At 39.5% G+C, this 22,625-nt stretch overlaps 1 protein-coding gene across 3 annotated transcripts in view; it reads right to left on the bottom strand.

Moving 5' to 3' along the window:
- Positions 1-304: 304 nt before the first annotated feature.
- The window catches only part of LOC124140441 (cation-dependent mannose-6-phosphate receptor-like), a 49,658-nt gene continuing 27,337 nt past the window's right edge, over positions 305-22,625 (bottom strand). The window contains exons 2-8 of one of the 3 annotated variants that reach the window (XR_007217999.1): positions 14,284-14,365; positions 12,081-12,205; positions 11,195-11,273; positions 7,364-7,443; positions 6,298-6,424; positions 2,809-5,250; positions 305-2,654 (exon numbers count right to left, since the gene is read on the bottom strand). Coding sequence is in view for 2 of the 3 variants with exons in the window: in XM_048381217.1 (XP_048237174.1) it covers positions 5,191-5,250; positions 6,298-6,424; positions 7,364-7,443; positions 11,195-11,273; positions 12,081-12,205; positions 14,284-14,365 (553 nt within the window). In the remaining variant the exon portion in view is untranslated. Of the gene's footprint in view, positions 5,251-6,297; positions 6,425-7,363; positions 7,444-11,194; positions 11,274-12,080; positions 12,206-14,283; positions 14,366-22,625 lie in introns of all 3 variants that reach the window. The other 2 variants (XM_048381217.1, XM_048381218.1) reach the window with 2 other exon arrangements.

Below are 22,625 nucleotides of genomic sequence, written 5' to 3'. Positions count from 1 at the left end.
AAAAATTTCAGTATACAAGTATATAGCCTTCATTCTTTCTCTGACAAACAACAATGTTTACATATTTTTTTAGATCTTAAAACAGGAATTACACACTTGGCATAAACATGTATAAATATATAGCTTTTGGATAGGATAACATTCACAGAGCATGGAGTAAACAATGAAATGGAAATTACCATGAGAGTGAGTGAGTTGGGTTTAACGCCGCTTTTAACAGTATTCCAGTTATATCTCGGCATGTCAGCTTAATGTGGGAGGAAAGCCTGAAGTGATGCAGCTCTCAGACGTTTACCACTTTGGTGAAACCCACGAGCACAGGTATGGTGATGACAAACCCAGAAAGATAATCGGGGCAAACCGGGATTCGAACCAGCAATCATAGGTTTCTGGCGTGCCCAGGGGACGTGACTCTGCACAGTGAATCGTGGCGCCTAAGACAAAATTACCATTAGCCTAACAAATAGTATTAAATAAATAAAGAAGTGACTTCGGTATCAATAGCGCTTATGTATGTAAAAACGTAAAAACTGGTGTGCATACTATGTAAATCCACAATGCAAAAAACATGGAAGACAATTCTTATAAATGAATACACCACCAATAATAAATTTACAGACGTCTTTCTCATGTAATCATTTACACAAAAAACTGTGAACAGTATGAAAGGAGTGACATCATTCAGCACAATAATGCATTTTAAGCCCCTCCCATTCTATTATCAGCCAATCACAAAACCGTAGTCTTCTTTTGGGCATGGCATATTTTCTTTGGTTTATGGAAACAAAATGAAAGAAATGCCAATCAAATGCAATGCTTGCAATGTACATCTCCATGACAATATATTACCTTCTACCATGTTAGTTATTGCATGAATAGCAAGAGTGTACAGAAGCAAAATGAAGTTAACTTGGGTTCCACATCTTTAGATCTAACAGGCCAAACTTGGGGCAGTATATGTCCTTCAACCTGTGAAGATCCAGATTAAAATTAGGAGACTAACGGGATCGGGTGGTCAGGCTTGTTGACTCATTGATGCAGGTCATCATATCAAAATGCAAAGGCTGATGCTCATGATGTCTACCAGAGGGTCGTCTGATCCACTCAATTATTTACAAACCGCTGTTATAAGCTGGACTGTTGCAGAGTGTGTTGTTAAACAACAAACAAAATAAATATATCCATCATTCTTTCCTTGACAAAAATAAATGTACTGTAAATCATGAAGTTAATTTCACCAGATTAATGTGAGTACCCTTCAAAAGTTAATCAGCAAACAATAAGATAAAGGTTGTAGACATGGAATTCAATCATATAGTGTGGGATGATATGTTGTTATCTCACAACTTAACTTAACTGCTTTACATGTGATAAAACTTTCAGGAACTCAAAAACAGGAAATTTCAGACAACGCATATTCAAAAGAGATAGCTCGGATCACTGACAAAGCTTGTTAAAACAGTTTGCGAAATGCTTTACCGGCTGCTGTAACTGTACTGGACATTATCACTATGTAAGATTATTTGACAAGCTTACCAAGAACAAAGATGCTGTCCTACCTGGTTTGCGACAGTCATAACTGTTTGATCAACATGTGTAAACAAGTTGACCACACTTGACAATGAACATGGTAAGAAGCACTGTCTTAATCTAGCGCCAATTACATTGTTTATTATGAGATTTGTTATTATGTATTTTGCATTAAGTAAGGCTTGCATTAATTTCATGACTTACAGTATATTTTACCTTTCACACTTTGCTTAAACACTTTGGGTTCAGGATAACACTCATAAAGTAGGGACAAATCCATGGAAGGGAAATAAGAATGAGTAATAGTATTCAATTAACATATAATAAGCATGAAATACTCATATCCCCCGCCAATATGACATGACTGGTTGTGTGCAAGGCATCAGTCCTCCAGAAACGGGCACTACCACCACTTTCAGTCTAAGTCCAAGTCGTGACTATGGAAACTTAAAAAGAATCTTTTTTAAAAATCCCAAACTATCAAAAGGCACCAGTTCACCACTAGACCTATCTATGTGACAAGTTTGGTTAAGATATCCTTCATGGTTTTTTAGTTCGGCTCCAGAAACAAAACGTCATGGATGGATGGACAGCTACCATTCCTATATCCGCCTTCCACTTCGTAACGGGGGATAATAATAAATCAGAAAGCTGTAACTTGTTATTAGAAAGTAGCAGGACGTAGGGAGACACGTGGATCCACATACACTTCAGATCTAACTGCCAAAACTTGAAATATCTGGGCAGACCATGGCAGGAGTTTCATATACTGGCACACAGAAAAACACACAATCAAAATTTGAAGCATCAGACAAGCTGTGTTTTTCTGTGTCTATATCGAAACACATCAAATGAGACTTGAACCCCAACGATGACATTGTGTTGATTATCTCATGCCCAAATGCTCTGAGCAATTTCAATTGATTTTTGTGGCCATTTTGCAAAATATTACAAAAAATCAAATATGCAATTTTAGTGTGTCAGTTTACTACTTAGGATGTAAAAGCTTAAACTTTGAATCTCCTATTGGAAGGACAGTGGCAGGAATTAGATACATATGGATTCACATCTACTTCAGATCTAAAAGTCAAAGCTTGCAGCCTCTGGGCAGACAGTGGCAGGACCTAAATACATATGGATTCACACCTACTTGAGATCTAAGAGTCAAAACTTGGAACCTCTGTACAGACAGTGGCAGGACCTAGATACATGTGGATTCACACCTACTTCAGATCTAAAAGTCAAAACTTGGAACCTCTGTGCATATAGTGGCAGGACCTAGATACATATGGATTCACATCTACATGAGATCTAAAAGTCAAAACTTGGAACCTCTGGGCAGACAGTGGCAGGACCTAGATACATATGGATTCACATTTACTTGAGACCTAAAAGTCAAGCTTGGAGCCTCTGTGCATACAGTGGCAGGACCTAGATACATATGGATTTACACCTACTTGAGATCTAAGAGTCAAAACTTGGAACCTCTGGGCAGAAAGTGGCAGGACCTAGATACATGTGGATTCACATCTACTTGAGATCTAAGAGTAAAAACTTGGAGCCTCTGTGCATATAGTGGCAGGACCTAGATACATATGGATTCACATCTACTTCAGATCTAAAAGTCAAAACTTGGAACCTCTGGGCAGACAGTGGCAGGACCTAGATACATATGGATTCACACCTACTTGAGATCTAAGAGTCAAAACTTGGAACCTCTGTGCATATAGTGGCAGGACCTAGATACATATGGAATAACGTCTACTTGAGATCTAAGAGTAAAAACTTGGAACCTCTGTGCATATAGTGGCAGGACCTAGATACATATGGAATAACGTATACTTCAGATCTAATAGCCAAAACTTGGAACCTCTGGGCATATAGTGGCAGGACCTAGATACATATGGAATAACGTCTACTTCAGATCTAAGAGCCAAAACTTGGAACCTCTGTGCATATAGTGGCAGGACCTAGATACATATGGAATAACGTCTACTTCAGATCTAATAGCCAAAACTTGGAACCTCTGGGCAGACAGTGGCAGGACCTAGATACATATGGATTCACATCTACTTGAGATCTAATTGGCAAAACTTGGAGCCTCTGTGCATACAGTGGCATGGCCTGGATACATATGGATTCACATCTACTTGAGATCTAAAAGTCAAAACTTGGAACCTCTGGGCAGACAGTGGCAGGACCTAGAAACATATGGAATAACGTCTACTTGAGATCTAAGAGTCAAAACTTGGAGCCTCTGTGCATATAGTGGCAGGACCTAGATACATATGGAATAACGTCTATTTCGGATCTAAAAGTCAAAACTTGGAACCTCTTGGCAGACAGTGGCAGGGCCTAGATACATATGGATTCACATCTACTTGAGATCTAATAGCCAAAACTTGGGACCGAGATACATATGGATTCACATCTACTTCAGATCTAAAAGTCAAAACTTGGAACCTCTGGGCAGACAGTGGCAGGGCCAAGATACATGTGGATTCACGCCTACTTCAGATCTAATAGCCAAAACTTGGTATCCCCTAGTGGGCAAACAGTGGCAGGAATTACATACATGTGGATCCACATCTACTTCAGATCTAACAAAAAGAAGCTGAATCTCTCATACATCATTCAACACAGTCTTATCTTACAGAACATACAAAAGCAGGTTGGATATATATCATAATTGAAGAACGTCACGGTAGAAAGTTTGTGTTAAATCTTTCTTATCAAACATTCAAAGAGATACATTGCCCATGCACCCTTATCTCCAACTCCTCCATCTCCAACAGCAACAGGGACGGTTGGGTAGCCTAGTGGTTAAAGCATTCGCTCGTCATGCCGAAGACCCGGGTTCGATTCCCAACATGGGTACAATGTGTGAAGCCGATTTCTGGTGTCCCCGCGCTGATATTGCTGGAATATTGCTAAAAGCAGCGTAAAAACCATACACACTCACTCACTCACTCCAACTGCAACAACTAGACAACTTTAGACCACTGCTAAATAAGATCATAGCAAAAGTTCCGTAACTTTTGGTGGAGTGAGCTGGGCTTTATGCCACTTTTAATAGTATTCCAGTTATATCACGGGATGTCAGCTTAATGTGGGAGGAAAGCCTGAAGTGATGCAGGTCTCAGACGTTTACCACTTCGGTGAAACCCACAAGCACGGGTATAGTGCTGACAAACCTAGAAACATCATAGGGCAGAACCAAGACTCAACCCCATGATCATTCATGTCCAAGGGACACAACTCTGCACAGTGAATTGCAGCACCTAAGACAACTGGGCCACCTGTGCCCCTCTGTTATTGGAAGTATCCACCTAGCGGTTTCTTTAGCAGACTTTCTGCTTGTCACAACCAACTGACGATTCAAACCGACACAAAGCAATAGATGGAAAATATCATGTTGAAGAAATCTTTGCATGGAATTATTCAAAACATATCTTCTTGAAAATATATTACACATAGCTATCATCTATTATTTCAAAAATATATACATTCTGGAATATGTCTAGAAAACTACGTATGCATAAATAAGTTCGATTTCACACATGAGATTTTGATATTATGAACTATGCACTATGCACCAGTGACACCAGTGAAAACCTGAGTTCCTCTCACACACAAATAACAAGAAACATGAAGAGACTATCAAATCTTCTGATATGTTGATTCAGTCTTGAATCCTCGGAGAGTGAAATAAATTCCATCCTGCAAAATAGAGAAAACAGCGGATGAGTTGGTTTAATGCCACCTTAGCAGTCAAATTGGGGGAACTGGGGGAAAAATCATTACTTTGTTCAAAATTGGGATTATTTCTGAAAGATCTTATTTCCCTAAATACTGAGGTAATTTGAAAATGTAATACTAACCATGAATGCTCTTCTCCTATATTGGTTAGGTTATTAGTGAAATACAAGTTACCACAACAAAGCCATAACATTTTTTGTGAGTGAGTGAGTTGGGTTTAACGCCGCCTTTAACAGTTTACCAGTTATATCTCGGCGTGTCAGCTTAATGTGGGAGGAAAGCCTGAAGTAAAGCAGGTCTCAGACGTTTACCACTTTGGTGAAACCGATGAGCACAGGTATGTTGTTGACAAACCTAGAAACATAATCGGTACGAATCAGGATTTGAACCCACAATCATAGGTTTCGGGCGTGCCCAAGGGACGCAACTCTGCACAGCGAATCGCGTCGCCTTAGAAAACTGTGCCACCCGTGCCCCCGTATGGTGTCTGAACTTGAGCTGTTTTCAATTCAGAAACCTATGATTGTGGGTTCGAACCCCGGTTCGCCCCGATTATGTTTCTAGGTTTGTCAGCACCCTACCCGTGCTCGTGGGTTTCACCAAAGTGGTAAACGTCTAAGACCTGCATAACTTCGGGCTTTCCTCCCACATTAAGCTGACACGCTGTGATATAACTGGAATACTGTCAAAAGCGGCGTTAAACCCAACTCACTCACTCACTCCACCAAAGACAGCGTACTCAGACACCATACTCATCGTAACAAGCACCTAGGGGAACTTATCATTGCTTATGAAAACCATGCACAAGTTAAAGTTGTTTTCAAAGATGGAGCTTTGGTAGTCAAGAAACAAATTTCAAACATCAAACGTTTTGATAAAATGCCCCTTCTACACTGCTGTTTCATGTACAAAAAAATCTGTAATATCCACAAGAAAACATGTCTGTCATGCACCTGGAATATAGGCTACTTATATACTACAAGCTCTGTCCAAGAAGTTCAGTCTTACCCGTATCAAGGAAGGTATAGCAGTCCAGAAATCATAATTCGGAACCAACTCTAATCCCTCTGCTTTTCGGATAAACCTCAGGAACAAGATTCCTGCTATCAAATACACCACCAGAAGCACAAAGAATCTGCAAAATAAAAAAAGAAAATTTCATTATTGACCTTGCACCTTGACCTTGCTGCCCTATTGCCACAACCTGCAACTAACAGCTGATCTGCTCAGGATGATTTGTTTGTTGTTTAACACAACACTCAGCAATATTGCACTCAAAACCGCTTAGTGAGAAACATACCAAATATGAGTCTGTGAAGCGACTGATTCTCTAACACTGCATTTTTGCAAAGGATATGTTTGATTTTTCTGGTATATCTTTTAGGTATATTTTATTGATTATGTCTGGATATTCAAATTTGCTTTGCTAATTTGGCATATTTGTGATTCATTTGTATTCCATATTAAAATTTTTTCCACTTCTTCCTTGTATTCTTAACACCAAGTTAAAAACCATGTTATATTTGGGATAACACTTTCTTTGTAATGTACAGATTCCAGTACATTTTGGCAGGGATCCGGAAACCGGTCAGGGCACCGGACTTGTCAGAATGTGACTGTAAAATGTCTGATTTGAAATAGTGCAAACAGGACATATTAAATTTGCCAACATGACATTTTCGAAAAGTTTAAGCAGAACATCACAACCTGATATTGTAACAAAGGATACAAAATAAAGAGCTGCTACCAGGAATTGGTTCTCAGGAAATGTTTTTTTAACCTAAAGTGTGGGCGGACGGTGTCTATGTTTTTTTTGGTTGTTCAGACTAGTGTGTAAGCAAAAAACAGTTGTTTACATTTAACCTGGGAAAGGGCCTCACTACATAAATGTATTCCTTGATGAGTAAAATACTGGAATATAGTATTTGACTACCGTTGGATTTGGAATATTTAAGGATTTTTTTAAAAATGGAAATTAACACAAAATGTGCGGCGAACTTTATGATGCGGGCGGTGCCTGAGAACCAAGAATATTTTTGTAGCCTAATCCACTCAGCCACCTGGCCATACTTACAAAATAACAAGTATTGATCCTGTACTCAGGCCCGACTGACTCCCAGGGATGCACACATATTCTGTGTTCAACGTAAATTTCTGAAACAACACAAAACAGATATTACATTTTACTGGAGAACACAAAAGAACATGGGATCTTGGCTCTACAATTGTCACAGGTCTATGTTAAACAAGCGTATAGACGACGAAGTCATCTATATTCCCCGCCATTTTAACACGTTATGGTCCCAAACCGGGTAACGGACCCAACATTTCTCTTAGGCCATGTCAAAATAGCTGCAATGGAAATTCTAAAATAAACATTTATAAAACTCCTTAATATCAAATGGAGGAGTTCAGTATGTGTCTGGTAAACATGCAAAGTTTTGTAAGAAATTATATAACGAACAGCACCCTTATAGAACCTAAGTCCAACTTGTTGCCATGGAAACGTAAAAAAATAAAAATTTATAAAATTCCTATATCAGTATATAGCAAAAGGCACTAGTTCAGCATGATTCTGATCGACATGCAAAGTTTCGTAGAGAAAAATTTAACGGTTTCTGAGTGATGCTCCGGAAACGATTTCGGGACGCACACACGCACACATGCACACACACGCCAACTTTGTAGGGGCGGGGGATAAAAATGGTACAATCGTCTAATTTTAGCCCTACGATTATCGTAAGTTTATGTTAAAATAAGAGAGTTACAACTGTCTTAGCACTACAATTGTCGTAAGTGTATGTTAAAGTATGGGACTTTTGATAATCTCAGCACTACAATTGTCATAAGTCTATGTTAAAGTATGGGAGCTACAATCATCTTAGTGCTAAGATCACTCTGTGGAATGGGGCCCTGGCTTAAGTTAACCTACTTGGATTTGAAGACATATTAAGCTTCTAAAATCAGACAACAATCAAAGTTACAATATTTTTCTACAGCAGAACTAAAAGCACTGTATTTTCTTGTGCATACATAGTATGCACTTAAGAATAATGTACACACCCAATTTGTAATATATTTTTAAGAAAAAATGGCTATTTCGTTTATTGTATGTGTTAATAACTACATTGTATCGCTAGTATCAGTTGTTAGTTTTTAATGACATCCTAAAATCCCAATGTTGAAAACAAAATAACATCTAAAATGATGAGCTCTTGGGTTTGGAGTCAGTGTGGGAGAAAATCACCTGTTAGAGTCCTGGATGCAAACAATTGTACAGGGATAATATTAATTATCATACCTCCATGTATGAGATCTCATTGGTTCATGTGATCTTTATAAAATACTATGTATCCCGCCTTAGAGGGAAAAACATTTTTCAGCGGGAGAATAAATCCCTTGTACCCCAGCACGGGCTCTTGGTATAACACCTGACACGGGATGCATAAAACCACATGTACCCTCGGGATGCTGCTACAACTGTTTAGACAATACATGCCAAATTTGTCTTCATTCATGAAGTTTTTATTCAACCAAGGAAAGCATATTTCACCTTGTTTAATCCCTGGACTTGTAGTGAATGATTGAGATATATCACAATGTATCAGCGTGCGTTTGTGCGTGTTTGTTGGTTGAAACAACTCTATCCAGTCCCTGCCGTATTCCGTGGTCTCGGAATATTTTGCAGAAATACCGACTCGGTGAATATCTGCCATAGAATTCATCAAATACACTGTAAAGGTTTAACATGTGAGTCTAAAGCTGGTTTTAAAAGTGTAATAATTATTTCCTTTTTGAAGTGAAGTTGACTTTTGTATTTGTGTTACTGAAAGTCCTTGTCTGCATGCTTACACTAGTGAATTTCGGGATTACTGTAAAACAGGAAATTAATGCGAGCAGAATATTAATGCGAAAAAAGCGAGAGACCGAAGGTCGTATTAATTTTATGCGCATTAATTTTGTACCATCAAAATAAGGAAACAATCAACAAACCAAATAAATCACTTCAATTTAGTTACTAGTATTACATCAAAAACAATGATATCAGATTATTACAAGTTGATAGCAGCCACTGACATCAATCAGTCACAAAGGTAGTAGATAAATAAAGCACTAGACAAAATTACAAAGTCACCTACACAAAATGAAGTTGAGTAGTGGTCAGTTCACATCCTGTCAAGCAGCCCAGATTGGCGCCAGCCACGAATTATCCCATCAGTGTCCTTTACATTACAAGCTTGTCAAGAGCAGACACGAGGCAACGCGCATGAAGGGGTTTCATGACACTAATTACTTATATACTAGTGAATATCCTATCAGCATAATCCCCTTATTTGATACACTGATCTGTTTTCTACTTCTTTTCATCAAAGGGCCAAACGTATATACTAGTACCAACAGACTGTCAACTAAAACATTACAATGATAGCTGCAAGGAAACCATTCTCACGCTAGGCCTTCAATAGTTGCAAGGAAACCATTCTCACGCTTCGCCATCAAACATACGGGCAATTAGCTTAAATAATATTAAAATAAGGAAGGAATCTCACACTGAAAAAACATGGACAGGGGATTTAATGTGCACAGTTATTTTATTTATCTCTGTCTACTCACAGTTCCTGCTCAAAACGTCATTTGAAACAAACGAAGCGTTTTCAGGTAAGGCTTTTATTTACGGTGGTTACATTTATTAAAATAACACCGAACATAAATCCAGCGCATAAATTTTTAGGAAAGGGTATGGGCACTCGCATTTTTAAAATGCGCATTTATGTCTAAAATCAAGAACTCGCATTATTTTCATGTCGCATTAAATTCCTGTTTTAAAGTAATTTCAATAAGCATTTCCAGCTATCGATAACCTTGTCCAGGATTTCAGGCTGCGCACAAAAATAGAGAATGGACACACACAAAATATACTGCATCACAATAATATTCATTGTACACACCCATTCTGCATCAAGAAAATAAAAAAATGACATAAGTCCCGCTGCACAATGACATTGGTTATTAATTTGCTGTCTAATCCCGAAGGTACAACATACAGATACTGAGGACTTAACCCAGAATACCCAAAGGGTTCCTGGCACCAGTGAGTGAGTGAGTAGGTGAGGTGAGGTGAGGTGGGGTGGGGTGGGGTGGGGTGGGGTGGGGTGGGGTGGGGTGGGGTGGGGTGAGTGAGTGAGTGAGTGAGTGAGTGAGTGAGTGAGTGAGTGAGTGAGTGAGTGAGTGAGTGAGTGAGTGAGAGTGAGGTTTAGGGCCACTACAGTGATATCACAATGTGTCTGCCTAATGTGGGAGTTATCCAGGCTCTAAAGTGATTATCGAAACGTACAGAACACTACACAATTTCATTAATTTACAGGACCCTCATATTTCCTGAAAGGGCCCTTGAATTTAGTAATTGGGGGTACTCTGAACCCCTAGTGTTGTAGATCAAGGTAAAACCTTGAAGAAGTGATGCAGGTCTTCCGAAGTTTACAAACCCATAACACAGGCAAACCTTGAACATGCTGACACACCTAGAAAGAATCAGGGTAAACGGAGGTTTGCACCCATCATAGGTCAATGACTTGCCTTATAAAGGGACACATCTCTGTGCAAAGAATTAATGTGTTACCTCAGACGACTGGGCCACCCGTGCCCCCATTCATGAATGTGAGTGAGTATGGTTTTACGCCACTTTAAGCAATATTCCAGCAATATCACGGCGGGGGACACCAGAAATGGGCTCCACACATTGTACCCATGTCGGGAATCGAACCCGGGTCTTTGTCGTGATGAGCAAACACTTTAACCACCCGACCGACCCATTAATGACATGAGGTGAACAATGTCTGTTTGCAGCAAAGATCACCAGCAAGGTAATCACACAGTTACTCCTGTAATGATGATGGATACTTACATAATTCAGTTTGGGGTTTTCTTCATTAAAGATCAGTTGATTTGTACCTTCCATGCAAACTAACTTCACTTTTGAAATTCTGGAAAAAAGCAGCATATTGAAACATCACAAACATATACTACTTAAAAGGAAGTCAAAGAACACCGGATCTTTTCATACTACTATAGTTTGTCTGTGATGGTTGGTGAGCATTTTAACACATAGCCTTCAAATTGCGGGTGTTCTGAACACATTATTTAAGGTATCATAAGGACGAGTAGATTTTTGCCAATTTTTAAGGAATTTGCTATATGTTATCATAATAAGGACTAGTGGACTAAAACTGTTAGCTTCTACCCAAGTGAACCCAATGGAACAGGGTAAACGGAAGTTGAAACCTCATTAGACAGAATGTGGTGAAGTAAGCAAGCCGTTGCACTCACAGATTTGCCAAAATGAATGTAAACAACTATTCTAAAATAAAAATGACCAAAACTCATCAAGTGATTACAAAACAATGAACACTCTTTTTTACCATCCGTACTGAACAATGTAAGTTAATCTTTACGACAGTACGAATTTGTTGATATGCTATTTCCGTTAACGTCAACATGGTCAAGGTGTGTGCTTGTGTAGAAAATAATGAAATTTATAGGAGCCAGAAAATGAGATGGAGCCATTGATTACACCAAGCTTTAACTGAATGAGCAATACCGTGATGTACATGTTTTTTTTAAAGATGCAATCAGCAATATTCTGGAGGCCGGTCCAAACTAACAATCCAATGTCCGATATTATGAGAAACGATACACACTGACCAGTTACCATGGTTACAATGACATGCTATCAACCACCAAAACCATTAAGTAGCATCAATTAACATGTAAAATCCATGCAGTTTTCTAACCTGATGATCCCGCCCTCTGCATGTTGATAGCTCAAGGTCAAGGTGCCAAGGTCAGGGTCACCACTAAAGGTTGCTGTATTGTCATCTCCAGTTACATAGTACACTCCACCTTGTAGTTGAATAACCTTGAAGTCAAGATAGAAAAAGAAGTAAGACAGTGCTAAGGTCAGGGTCACCACTAAAGGTTGCTGTATTGTCATCTGCAGTTACATAGTACACTCCACTTTGTTGTTGAATAATCTTGAAGTCAAGATAGAAAAAGAAGTAAGACAGTGCTAAGGTCAACACTTAAAGTTGGCACAGTATAATCCAGATATTGCATAACCTGAGCCATGGTAGAACAAGCATGAAATATCCCCCGCCAAATTGACGTATCCGATTGTGTGCAAGATCTGCTACAAAAACGAGCACTACAGCCAAAGTCGAAAAATATATTTTTCAAAAATCTCAAACTATCAAAGGGCACCAGTTCACCACTAGACCTATCTATGTGCAAAGTTTGATTAAGATATCTCTCATGGTTTTTGAGTTCTGCTCTGGAAACAAAACATGACGGATGGACAGACGGAAGGATGGATGGACAGCACCCATTTCTATACCCCCCCTTCAACTTTGTGGTGAGGGACAATAAAGTATTCATACCAGTAAACCAGAGACACAGAAGAACATCTTTTATTGATTATAAAAGTTATAAAACACTATCATAAGATTTCATATTACTCAATCAATAATTTTCAAAACATCCTTTCAAGATTTCTGATACATACACTTTGCCAAGCATTCGAGTAACTTCTAGCTACTTTATCCGTGCAAAGTAGGTGAGGTGAAATGGGGACTTATGTTGCGTTACTTAAATAGCGAGTAGAGGTGCACGGTACTACCGGTGTAACAGCCCGAAACATCCCCCTGGCCAGTTCTTCTCTGCAGAAGGTCGGCCTCGGACAGCTGTTTCCCACCCCTGGCCAAACTCCCCCCCCCCGGGTTAGAAATTGGCACTAGTCCTATAGTCCTTGCCAAACTGCCCAATAGTAAAGGTATCCTAAGGACTAGTAGAAATTGGCCATTTTTAAAGGTTTTGCTATATGTTATCATTATAAGGACTAGTGGACTGACTCTGTTAGTTTCTACCTCTGCCCCCCTTGTCAAATTGAGGTGGGGAAGGTTCTGCCTTCACCCTCTCTTGGCCCTAACCTAGGCCAGTTCTATCTCATCCTAGGCCAGTTCTCATCCACTGTGGTTATACCTCCCCAGGTCTTCAAACATGTACTGGAAGTGCCTAGTCTCTTCCTTAGTTATTTCTTCAACAATACCATATATTTTTCATATTTCTCACATTTTGGTAAACTTTATATTCATTCATCTTCAAATATTTTCGATATTGTTCCAAAATATTGAAAGGCTTCTATTTTTATGATTATGGAATATGAGGATGAAATTGAAATTCAGAAATTCAGAAATTCAGAAATTAGCAACTGATTCCTGTGATCGAAAAACTCGAAACTATTCGGATCATCAACAATTTTTCTTAAGACAATGTGTCTATTACTGATGCGTTGTTACCATAGCCACAAATAAATGCCATAAATTAATGTATCGGTCCATTTCGGAAACATAATAAAACAAGGCTCAAACTGAGCAGGGCTCATTAAAAAACCCAACTTCGACACCAACATATTTCTAAGTTCAAAACATGAAAAGTCACACTCATGGATCAGCCATGACAATGACTGATTTGGCCACTGGCAGTCTGGATGAGTGCACCTTTCCTCAGATTCCCACATCTCTTGGTCTTAATTCCATCCAGCAATTGTTTCTAAAGTGCAACATTATGAATATGCTCCTTTTATAGTCTGGATTTTTGGAAGATAGTCCACCATGGCACCCTCGGCATCCCAGAACACCGATGTCATGACCTCTAGATCTAGATCTCCAGCTCATTAGACAGTCTTTGCCTCTTTGATGGCTTTGGTAACAAACTCTTCAAAGCTACCACTGTTTTGATTCTTGTTAAAACTAAAAAGATGATCTCAACCCAATTGCCGTCAAAACATCCGAAAATCCATATCCTATTTTACAAGTGACATTTAAACAGTCCAAAAATGATAATTACTAATTAACACTCAAACAGGCATCTGGAAACAATAAAACCTGATCACTCATTCAATATCCTAAAGGCAAAAATACAAACTTGATGCTAACTTACCACACCAGTTGAAGTTCCCTCTGTAAAATCTTTACATGGATTGTAGAAGTATTTGTCCGAGCCTGCAACAGGAATGGTGAATCTGAAAAGAAGGAAACCTGATAAGTTCTGGGTCTGTTCACAAAACGATCTCAGGTTTACGATTGTTGTAGCGCTATAACTGTTTTGTGGCACAAGGCCTGATACAGATTGGCAGTGGATGCCTACTGGCATGAAAGGAACAAGCAAACACAAGCATGAAATACTCAAATCCCAAGCCAATATGACATGTCTGGTTGTGTGCAAAGCATATAAGCCTTCCGGAAAGGAGCACTTCCACCACATCTAGTCGAAGTCAAAGTCGTTGCTATGGAAATATGAAAAATAAATTGTTAAAAAAAAGGGTTTTCCCCCTCATGCCAAATATAACATTCGTTAAATTTTTCAAAAATCCCAAACTATCAAAAGGCACCAGTTCACCACTAGACCTATCTATGTGCCAAGTTTGGTTAAGATATCTCTCATGTTTTTTCAGTTCTGCTCAGGAAACGAAACGTGAGGGCAGATGGACAGGTATGGCAATAAAAAAAATTCTTATTCCATTCCTTAGATTCTGAGTAACAGGGAGCTGGGGCATATGCTGTCTTAAAGAGCACCCCAACAGTGACAAGGTGAGGTGTGGTGCATTCAAGATAATTGAGATACCATGCCACACTTAACATGGATATCCCACATTTCACTTGCTCCGAGTTAGTAGGCTTGTTTAAGCCTTGTAATCTTTGAACATTTTGTGGTATGTTGCTTTCCAGGGATTGAACCACCGACCTTCCGCTCTCCAGGCGAACTCTCTATCACTCTCTAACCACAGAGGGGGTTCACAACAGAGTTTGAAATATGTGAGTGTGACATCATACCTTTTGTGTCACAATCAGTTTTCCAAATATGCCCCTGACCACAGACAAGTGGTAGGCAGATTTTGCTTCTGGCCAGCTGTTTCAAATTTGTATGGCCTGCAGTATTTTTGTGTGAAATCTATGTATTTTTCACAATAAACTGAGTTTTATGAATTAGGGCCTGAAGAATTTAGTCGGGGGCTGCAGATTCTAAAGTCTGTGAGTCCTGATGCCAGCGTGGCAATGTTTTATATTTCCAACACTGGTCACAATGTGTGGTGTGATGAACGAGGCCTCTGCTACACTCCCTTCAAGAGTGCTCAATATCCAGAAAGTCATCTAGATGTGCGATACCAAGTATGTTATACCTAGACATCATAATGCGGCACACCGCCGCACTGAGGGTTTCAAAGATATGGAAGCTCTTTGACACTCCCAAATAATTTTTGCAGCGTGAAGGTAAGTAGGGTCCCTATTCCCTTGAAAAGTCCACTTTAAACTGGTGACTTGAGGAATGCATATTATCCGAGCAGTAAGGTCCAACTTAGTTAGATATGTGTTAGGCTTTATGAGTTTTCACGGCATCGCGCAGGCTCTTGTATTCACAAGAACACTTGTTGCACAGGAATTCATACTTCTATCCTTGGGACACCTGGCATCATTTATTTTGTGGATAGCACCCAAAGCACGAGTTACCGTCTTCGGTTATCACACACCACTTAATTGCTGCTATTTCTTCCAGGATCTGTTTTTCCACAAATTCCCTCAATCGTCTATTTGTAATTGTCTACCTCTACTGGAGCAAGGTCCCTCCTATCGACCTTATCGGAGACAATATAGAACCCCTCTCGGACATCAGACAAAATAGTAGTAGTTGCTGTTGTTTGACGCCACACTCAGCATTATTCTAGCTATATGGCGGAGGTCTGTAAATAATCGAGTCTGGACCAGACAATCCAGTGACTGACATCATGAGCATCGATCTACGCATTTGGGACATGATGACAAGCATCAACCAAGTCAGCGAGCCTGCTATCATCCTAAGCGATGCCCAAACATCATAAGTTTAATTAAAACTGGGACCACCCTTATCCATACAAGATTCTGTTTGAGTAATCCTAGTTATACCAAAGAAAGTTTGTGAGTCAATAACTCCCATCAAAGGACCAGTAGTGTCTGCCACCCGCCCTACTTTAGAATGATAGTCTGAGTGAGTATGGTTTTACGCCGCTTTTAGCAATATCCCAGCAGCGGACACCAGAAATGGGCTTCACACATTGTACCCATGTCGGGAATCGAACCCGGGTTTTTGGCATGACGAGCAAACACTTTAACCACTAGGCTACCCGACCGCCCCCTTCTCTGTCTGAAGCGATGAACAGAGGAGCTGGTTATGGCCGTCAGTCTCTGACAGACTTTTTTATTCCTGGGAGTCCCAAGTTGCTCTGGGATGGGCCTTCCCGGGGTCTTTTGGCAGGGTGTGAAGTACTGCTTGTTTGTTTGTTTGCTTGTTTGTTGTTTAACTCCGCTCTCAACAATATTCCAGCTATATGACTGCGTTCTGTAAATAATCGAGTCGTGACTAGACAATCCACTTGTGATATGTCAATAATTCTTTTTGTGATATCTTAAAATAAGGGAGAATTTAAGATATCGATATAATTTGTCTTTTCATAATTCCTCAAATTGTATGTTTTGTTTGGTTTGGTTTGTTTGTTGTTTAACGCCGCACTCAGCAATATTCCAGCTATATGACGGCGGTCTGTAAATAATCGAGTCTGGACCAGACAATCCAGTGATTGATATCACGAGCATCGGTCCACGCATTTGGGATAAGATGACATGCATCATCCAAGTCAGCGAGTCTGACCATCCGATCCCACTAATCGCCTTTTACGACAAGTATAGGCATACCTTTTAAGGCAAGCATGGGTTGCTGAAGACCTATTCTACCCTGTATCTTCAAGGGCCTGTTTCAAATTACCACAATGCACACTATGTACATATAACAACATTAGAAGTAAGTGAACCATCAAATAGAAACTAACATTCTTATTAAGCATTGAAACATATATATATGCAGATTAAAGCACAGGAACTCGATGATAGTGTGTATAGCATAATATATTCGTATAGAAAAAAATTCACACCCCTCTATATACATATAGTCTATATCATATAGAGGGATGAAATTTTTTTCTATATGAATATATTATGCTATGTACACGCTTTCATCGAGTTCCTGTGGATTAAAGATTGGTTTGGTTTGTGGGTTTGTTGTTTAACGCCGCACTCAGCAATATTCCAGCTATATGACGGCGGTCTGTAAATAATCGAGTCTGGACCTGGAATTAAAGGTAAAAGAGAAATTATAAAGTATGGTGATAAGTTTGGTGAGAGAATATATTTCATGTTTCCTAGTTTTAATGTTCTAATTTCGAAAGTGTTAAACCACAATGTGTACTGTAACACATCTTTAATAATTAATGTCTAATTTGTATTAAAAACTAACCAAACACTTACATATATGATAACAATGTAATTATGTATTTGACATTTTTTCCAGATTAGTGACTATTTGAAGCCCGCCAAATATTTTAGGATGCAATTTGCAATTTAAAGCAATATATATGTAATATTGCTAGAGTGAGTATGGTTTTACGCCGCTTTCAGCAATATTCCAGCAATATCACGGCGGGGGACACCAGAAATGGGTTTCACACATTGTGCCCATGTCGGGAATCGAACCCAGGTCTTCGGCGTGAAGAGAAAACGCTTTAACCACTAGGCTACCTGACCGCCCCGTAATATTGATAGAAATTGAAGACACCACTATTATAGTTTGCTATGTTCAAACAGACAATCAGAAATGAGCAAGCGACCCCTACTGGATCTAGAGTATCTAGAAGGAGCAGATTGCCTGAGGAAGTCATTGAGGGTACATTTGTGGTTCAGTTATTTTAATGATACAATAATCATTATAAATCTATTAGATGAAATGTTATCAGGTGATTTGAAGATGAAATTCAAATATTGATATTCATTTCATTGAAATATTGATTATCAGCTGATAAAACATTTTTATGTGATACTTATATAATGCACTTAGTTTATACAGTTGTTTAAGCATGATATTTCACTAGATTTATTTCATTTTCATAATGAAGTTATGCAAGTGTCATGTCAACAGAACAGTTTTAAAGAAAGGCTATTATCAGAGGTGAGGTGAAATTGGGTTTAACGTCGCGTCCAAGATTAGCGATAGCGACGTGCATGCACGTGTATGTGTGTGTGTGGCTGCTTGTACTAGTCCGGACTGATGCCGAGTTATAGTGCTAGCTCACTGAGATACCATGCCGCAGTTTAACATGAATACCCCACTCAGACACAGTATACTGACTCCGAGCCGACCAGTCCTTGTTTTAGCCCCTTAATGCCGAGCGCCAGACAGGGTAACAACAAGTACAATCTTTTAACGTCTTTTTGTATGACGCGGCCCGGGATCGAACCCTGGACCTTCTGCTCTCCGGGCGGACGCTCTACCACAAGACCACGGAGGCGGTCGCTATTATCAGATGTTTGTATGAACATAATGAATGAGATTGCATACATGTTATAAGTAAATATTACTTGTAATTGATGCATTGAACTTGTTTTTGCTCAGAGGTGTCTAACAAGTAGAAGTGAAGATTCACAGGCTCGTTTATCGGTAATTACAAGTTTTTTTACCGGTAAAACTAGGCTTGGACCAGTAATTCATGTGATTGCCAGTCCCTGTGGACCGGCAAATAGAGTACCTTATAAATCTTTCTTGTTGAACAAAACATTGGCGTTATTCATATACCCTTTAGTATATTTTTCGAACAAAGTCAGCTTGTCTGTCACCATCTGGCTTTCCACATGTCAATTAAAGTGCAAGGAAATAACATTTTGCCATGCTTCATGGTTAAATATTTATTTTTCAGCAACTTAGTCACAAATATTAAAAAGAAGGAGAAATTTGTGACTGGACTTTGTGTGAATGACGAGTAGATCTAACTAAGTTACTTCAGAGTGAGTGAGTATGGTTTTACGCCGCTTTTGGCAATATTCCAGCAATATCACGACGGGGGACACCAGCAATGGGCTTCACACATTGTACCCATGTCGGGAATCGAACCCGGGTCTTCGGCGTGACGAGCGAACCACTAGGCTACCCGACCGCCCCAAGTTACTTCAGAGATTACGTGATTAAACATGATGCTGAAGGACTTAAATCCAGCATTACAAATTGGCACTAGTCCTTTAGTCCCTGCCAAACTGCCCAATGGTAAAGGTATCATAAGGACTAGTAGAAATTTGCCATTTTTAAGGGTTTTGCTACATGTTATCATTATAAGGACTAGTGGACGAAAGCTGTTAGTTTCTAACCCTGAAAACCAGGTAATTTTCATACTTTTTTTTTTCATTAGTGGGGACTGGTAATTTTTAGAGTTGCAAGTCAAGCAGGACTGGTAGTAAGCCAGTGGGAACACTGACAGGATACACAAACACCTGGGTGTGACTTCAGGGAAAGATGCAGTAACAGACAACAAACCTGACGTGTCTGCATCCAAAGACCAAGAGGAGGATGTCATTACAATTGAAGAGGAGAGTCAGGTAGAAGAGGTACAGTACAATCCAGAGGAAGAGTGAGTGAGTATAGTTTTACGCCGCTTCTAGCAATATTCCAGCAATATCACGGCGGGGGACACCAGAAATGGGCTTCACACATTGTACCCATGTCGGGAATCGAACCCGGGTCTTCGGCGTGACGAGCGAACGCTTTAACCACTAGGCTACCCGACCGCCCCTCCAGAGGAAGAAACAACCCAGCAAGATGATCATGCTCAAAGAATTGAACGCTACTTCAAGCAGGGTTCCAACACCTGAAGAGACTCATGAAGACAAGACATCTAAAGACCAAGTATAGGATCTCATTACAATTAAAGAGGAGAGTCAGGTAGAAGAGGTACAGTACAATCCAGAGGAAGAAACAACCCAGCAAGATGATCATGCTCAAAGAATTGAACGCTACTTCAGCAGGGTTCCAGCACCTGAAGTGACTCATGAAGACAAGACATCTAAAGACCAAGTATAGGATCTCATTACAATTAAAGAGGAGAGTCAGGTAGAAGAGGTACAGTACAATCCAGAGGAAGAAACAACCCAGCAAGATGATTATGCTCAAAGAATTGAACGCTACTTCAGCAGGGTTCCAGCACCTGAAGTGACTCATGAAGACAAGACATCTAAAGACCAAGTATAGGATCTCATTAAAATTAAAGAGGAGAGTCAGCTAGAAGAGGTACAGTACAATCCAGAGGAAGAAACAACCCAGCAAGATGATTATGCTCAAAGAATTGAACGCTACTTCAGCAGGGTTCCAGCACCTGAAGTGACTCATGAAGACAAGACATCTAAAGACCAAGTATAGGATCTCATTACAATTAAAGAGGAGAGTCAGGTAGAAGAGGTACAGTACAATCCAGAGGAAGAAACAACCGAGCAAGATGTTTATGCTCAAAGAATTGAACGCTACTTCAGCAGGGTTCCAGCACCTGAAGTGACTCATGAAGACAAGACATCTAAAGACCAAGAGGAGGATGTCATTACAATTAAAGAGGAGAGTCAGGTAGAAGAGGTACAGTACAATCCAGAGGAAGAAACAACCCAGCAAGATGATCATGCTCAAAGAATTGAACGCTACTTCAAGCAGGGTTCCAACACCTGAAGAGACTCATGAAGACAAGACATCTAAAGACCAAGTATAGGATCTCATTACAATATAAAGAGGAGAGACAGCTAGAAGAGGTACAGTACAATCCAGAGGAAGAAACAACCCAGCAAGATGATTATGCTCAAAGAATTGAACGCTACTTCAGCAGGGTTCCAGCACCTGAAGTGACTCATGAAGACAAGACATCTAAAGACCAAGTATAGGATCTCATTACAATATAAAGAGGAGAGTCAGGTAGAAGAGGTACAGTACAATCCAGAGGAAGAAACAACCCAGCAAGATGATTATGCTCAAAGAATTGAACGCTACTTCAGCAGGGTTCCAGCACCTGAAGAGACTTATGAAGACAAGGGAACACAAACAGTTGTTACCAGGGATTTCCTCATAAGCACTACAAATCTATATCTGGAATAAAACAAAAATGGATATCACCCTGGACAAATTACTAAGCAAGAACATTAACTCTGTTGATTTACTGGATGTGTCAAAAACTGTTCCTTAGATTACACTTACTTTTGTAATCTGCCATGATTTAATGCTTACGATGAAATACAACCCACATTTAGAAAGCAAACATTTCACAGAGTTCATTGCCAAATTAACTCACACTGACATGAGGGAAGTGAATCCTTACTGTCCAAATGACAGATTACATTCCAAGTTCAAAACTTTGAGAAGTTCTGCAAAAGAAGACTATCTCGAGAAAATATGTTCAGTGCTTGTTCAGTGTATTTCATCTACTTCTGTGAAAGGAGAGTCTACTGAACAGTTCAAAGATTACAGACCTGAGAGAAGGAAAGAAACAACTGAAAAGGAAACTTGAAAGACATGATAGCAAGGTGGACTATTTGAAGGAAGAAAAGAGTAAACAGAGAAAAACTATTCATGACTTGGTGAAAGAAGTTAAAGAGTGAGTGAGTTTGATTTTACAAGAAGTAAAAGAACTGAGTACTTTCAATATACAAAATGTCAATATCGCACATGGAAACAAAAGCAGAATCTACTACAGATGCTGCAGAGGGAAATTAACACTATGGACATGGACCTGTTCCCCATGGAGATTATGAAAGACTACAGAAGGAATGTTCTGATAGGAAGGAATCATCAGGATATTTTGAAACTTTAGCTTTGGGATGACATCAAAATTAACCTATTTGATACAAATAGACAGCGTTGATAGGTGTGATGAGACCATCAAATGTGTATTTGATTTGAAATCTGAAAACGTTGCTAGTGGGAGTGTGGGACCAGAGTGTCACCTGTTCTTAAAAGTGTACGTAGTCTGGTGCGTAAGGTTCCTGACATATTACCATCGCCATCCATAGTGGACAAATTCACACCCATCCCAGCTGGTGTCACTCAGCTTCAACTATCTGAAGTAACACCTGGACAAACATCAACAATGCTTTATTCTGATGAGACCAGAGAGTTTGGGAAAATCTACAACACATTTCTTATTTCAGATAATGAAAAGAGATCATACCTGATTGGTCATAGGGAAATGGCAAACAAGTCCTCCAAAACAACTCTTGATACTTTCAAGGAAATTCTAGCTGACATCTCAGATACAGATTTCCAGTCATATCACGGGTTTGTGACAGGGATCAAAGTTCTTGGCTTATTCTCAAAGACAGTTACTGCACCCCTGTGGCGTTTGATTGAAGAGAACAAACATGTCCTGGACATGAATAGCCACTATTTTGTCCTCCTGC

The sequence above is a fragment of the Haliotis rufescens genome, unplaced genomic scaffold (genome assembly GCF_023055435.1).
Source record: "Haliotis rufescens isolate VD_foot unplaced genomic scaffold, xgHalRufe1.0.p SCAF_37, whole genome shotgun sequence".
Lineage (NCBI taxonomy): Eukaryota > Metazoa > Mollusca > Gastropoda > Lepetellida > Haliotidae > Haliotis > Haliotis rufescens.
Note: the sequence above shows the minus strand (reverse complement) of the source record. Positions and strands in the feature narration are given on the sequence as shown.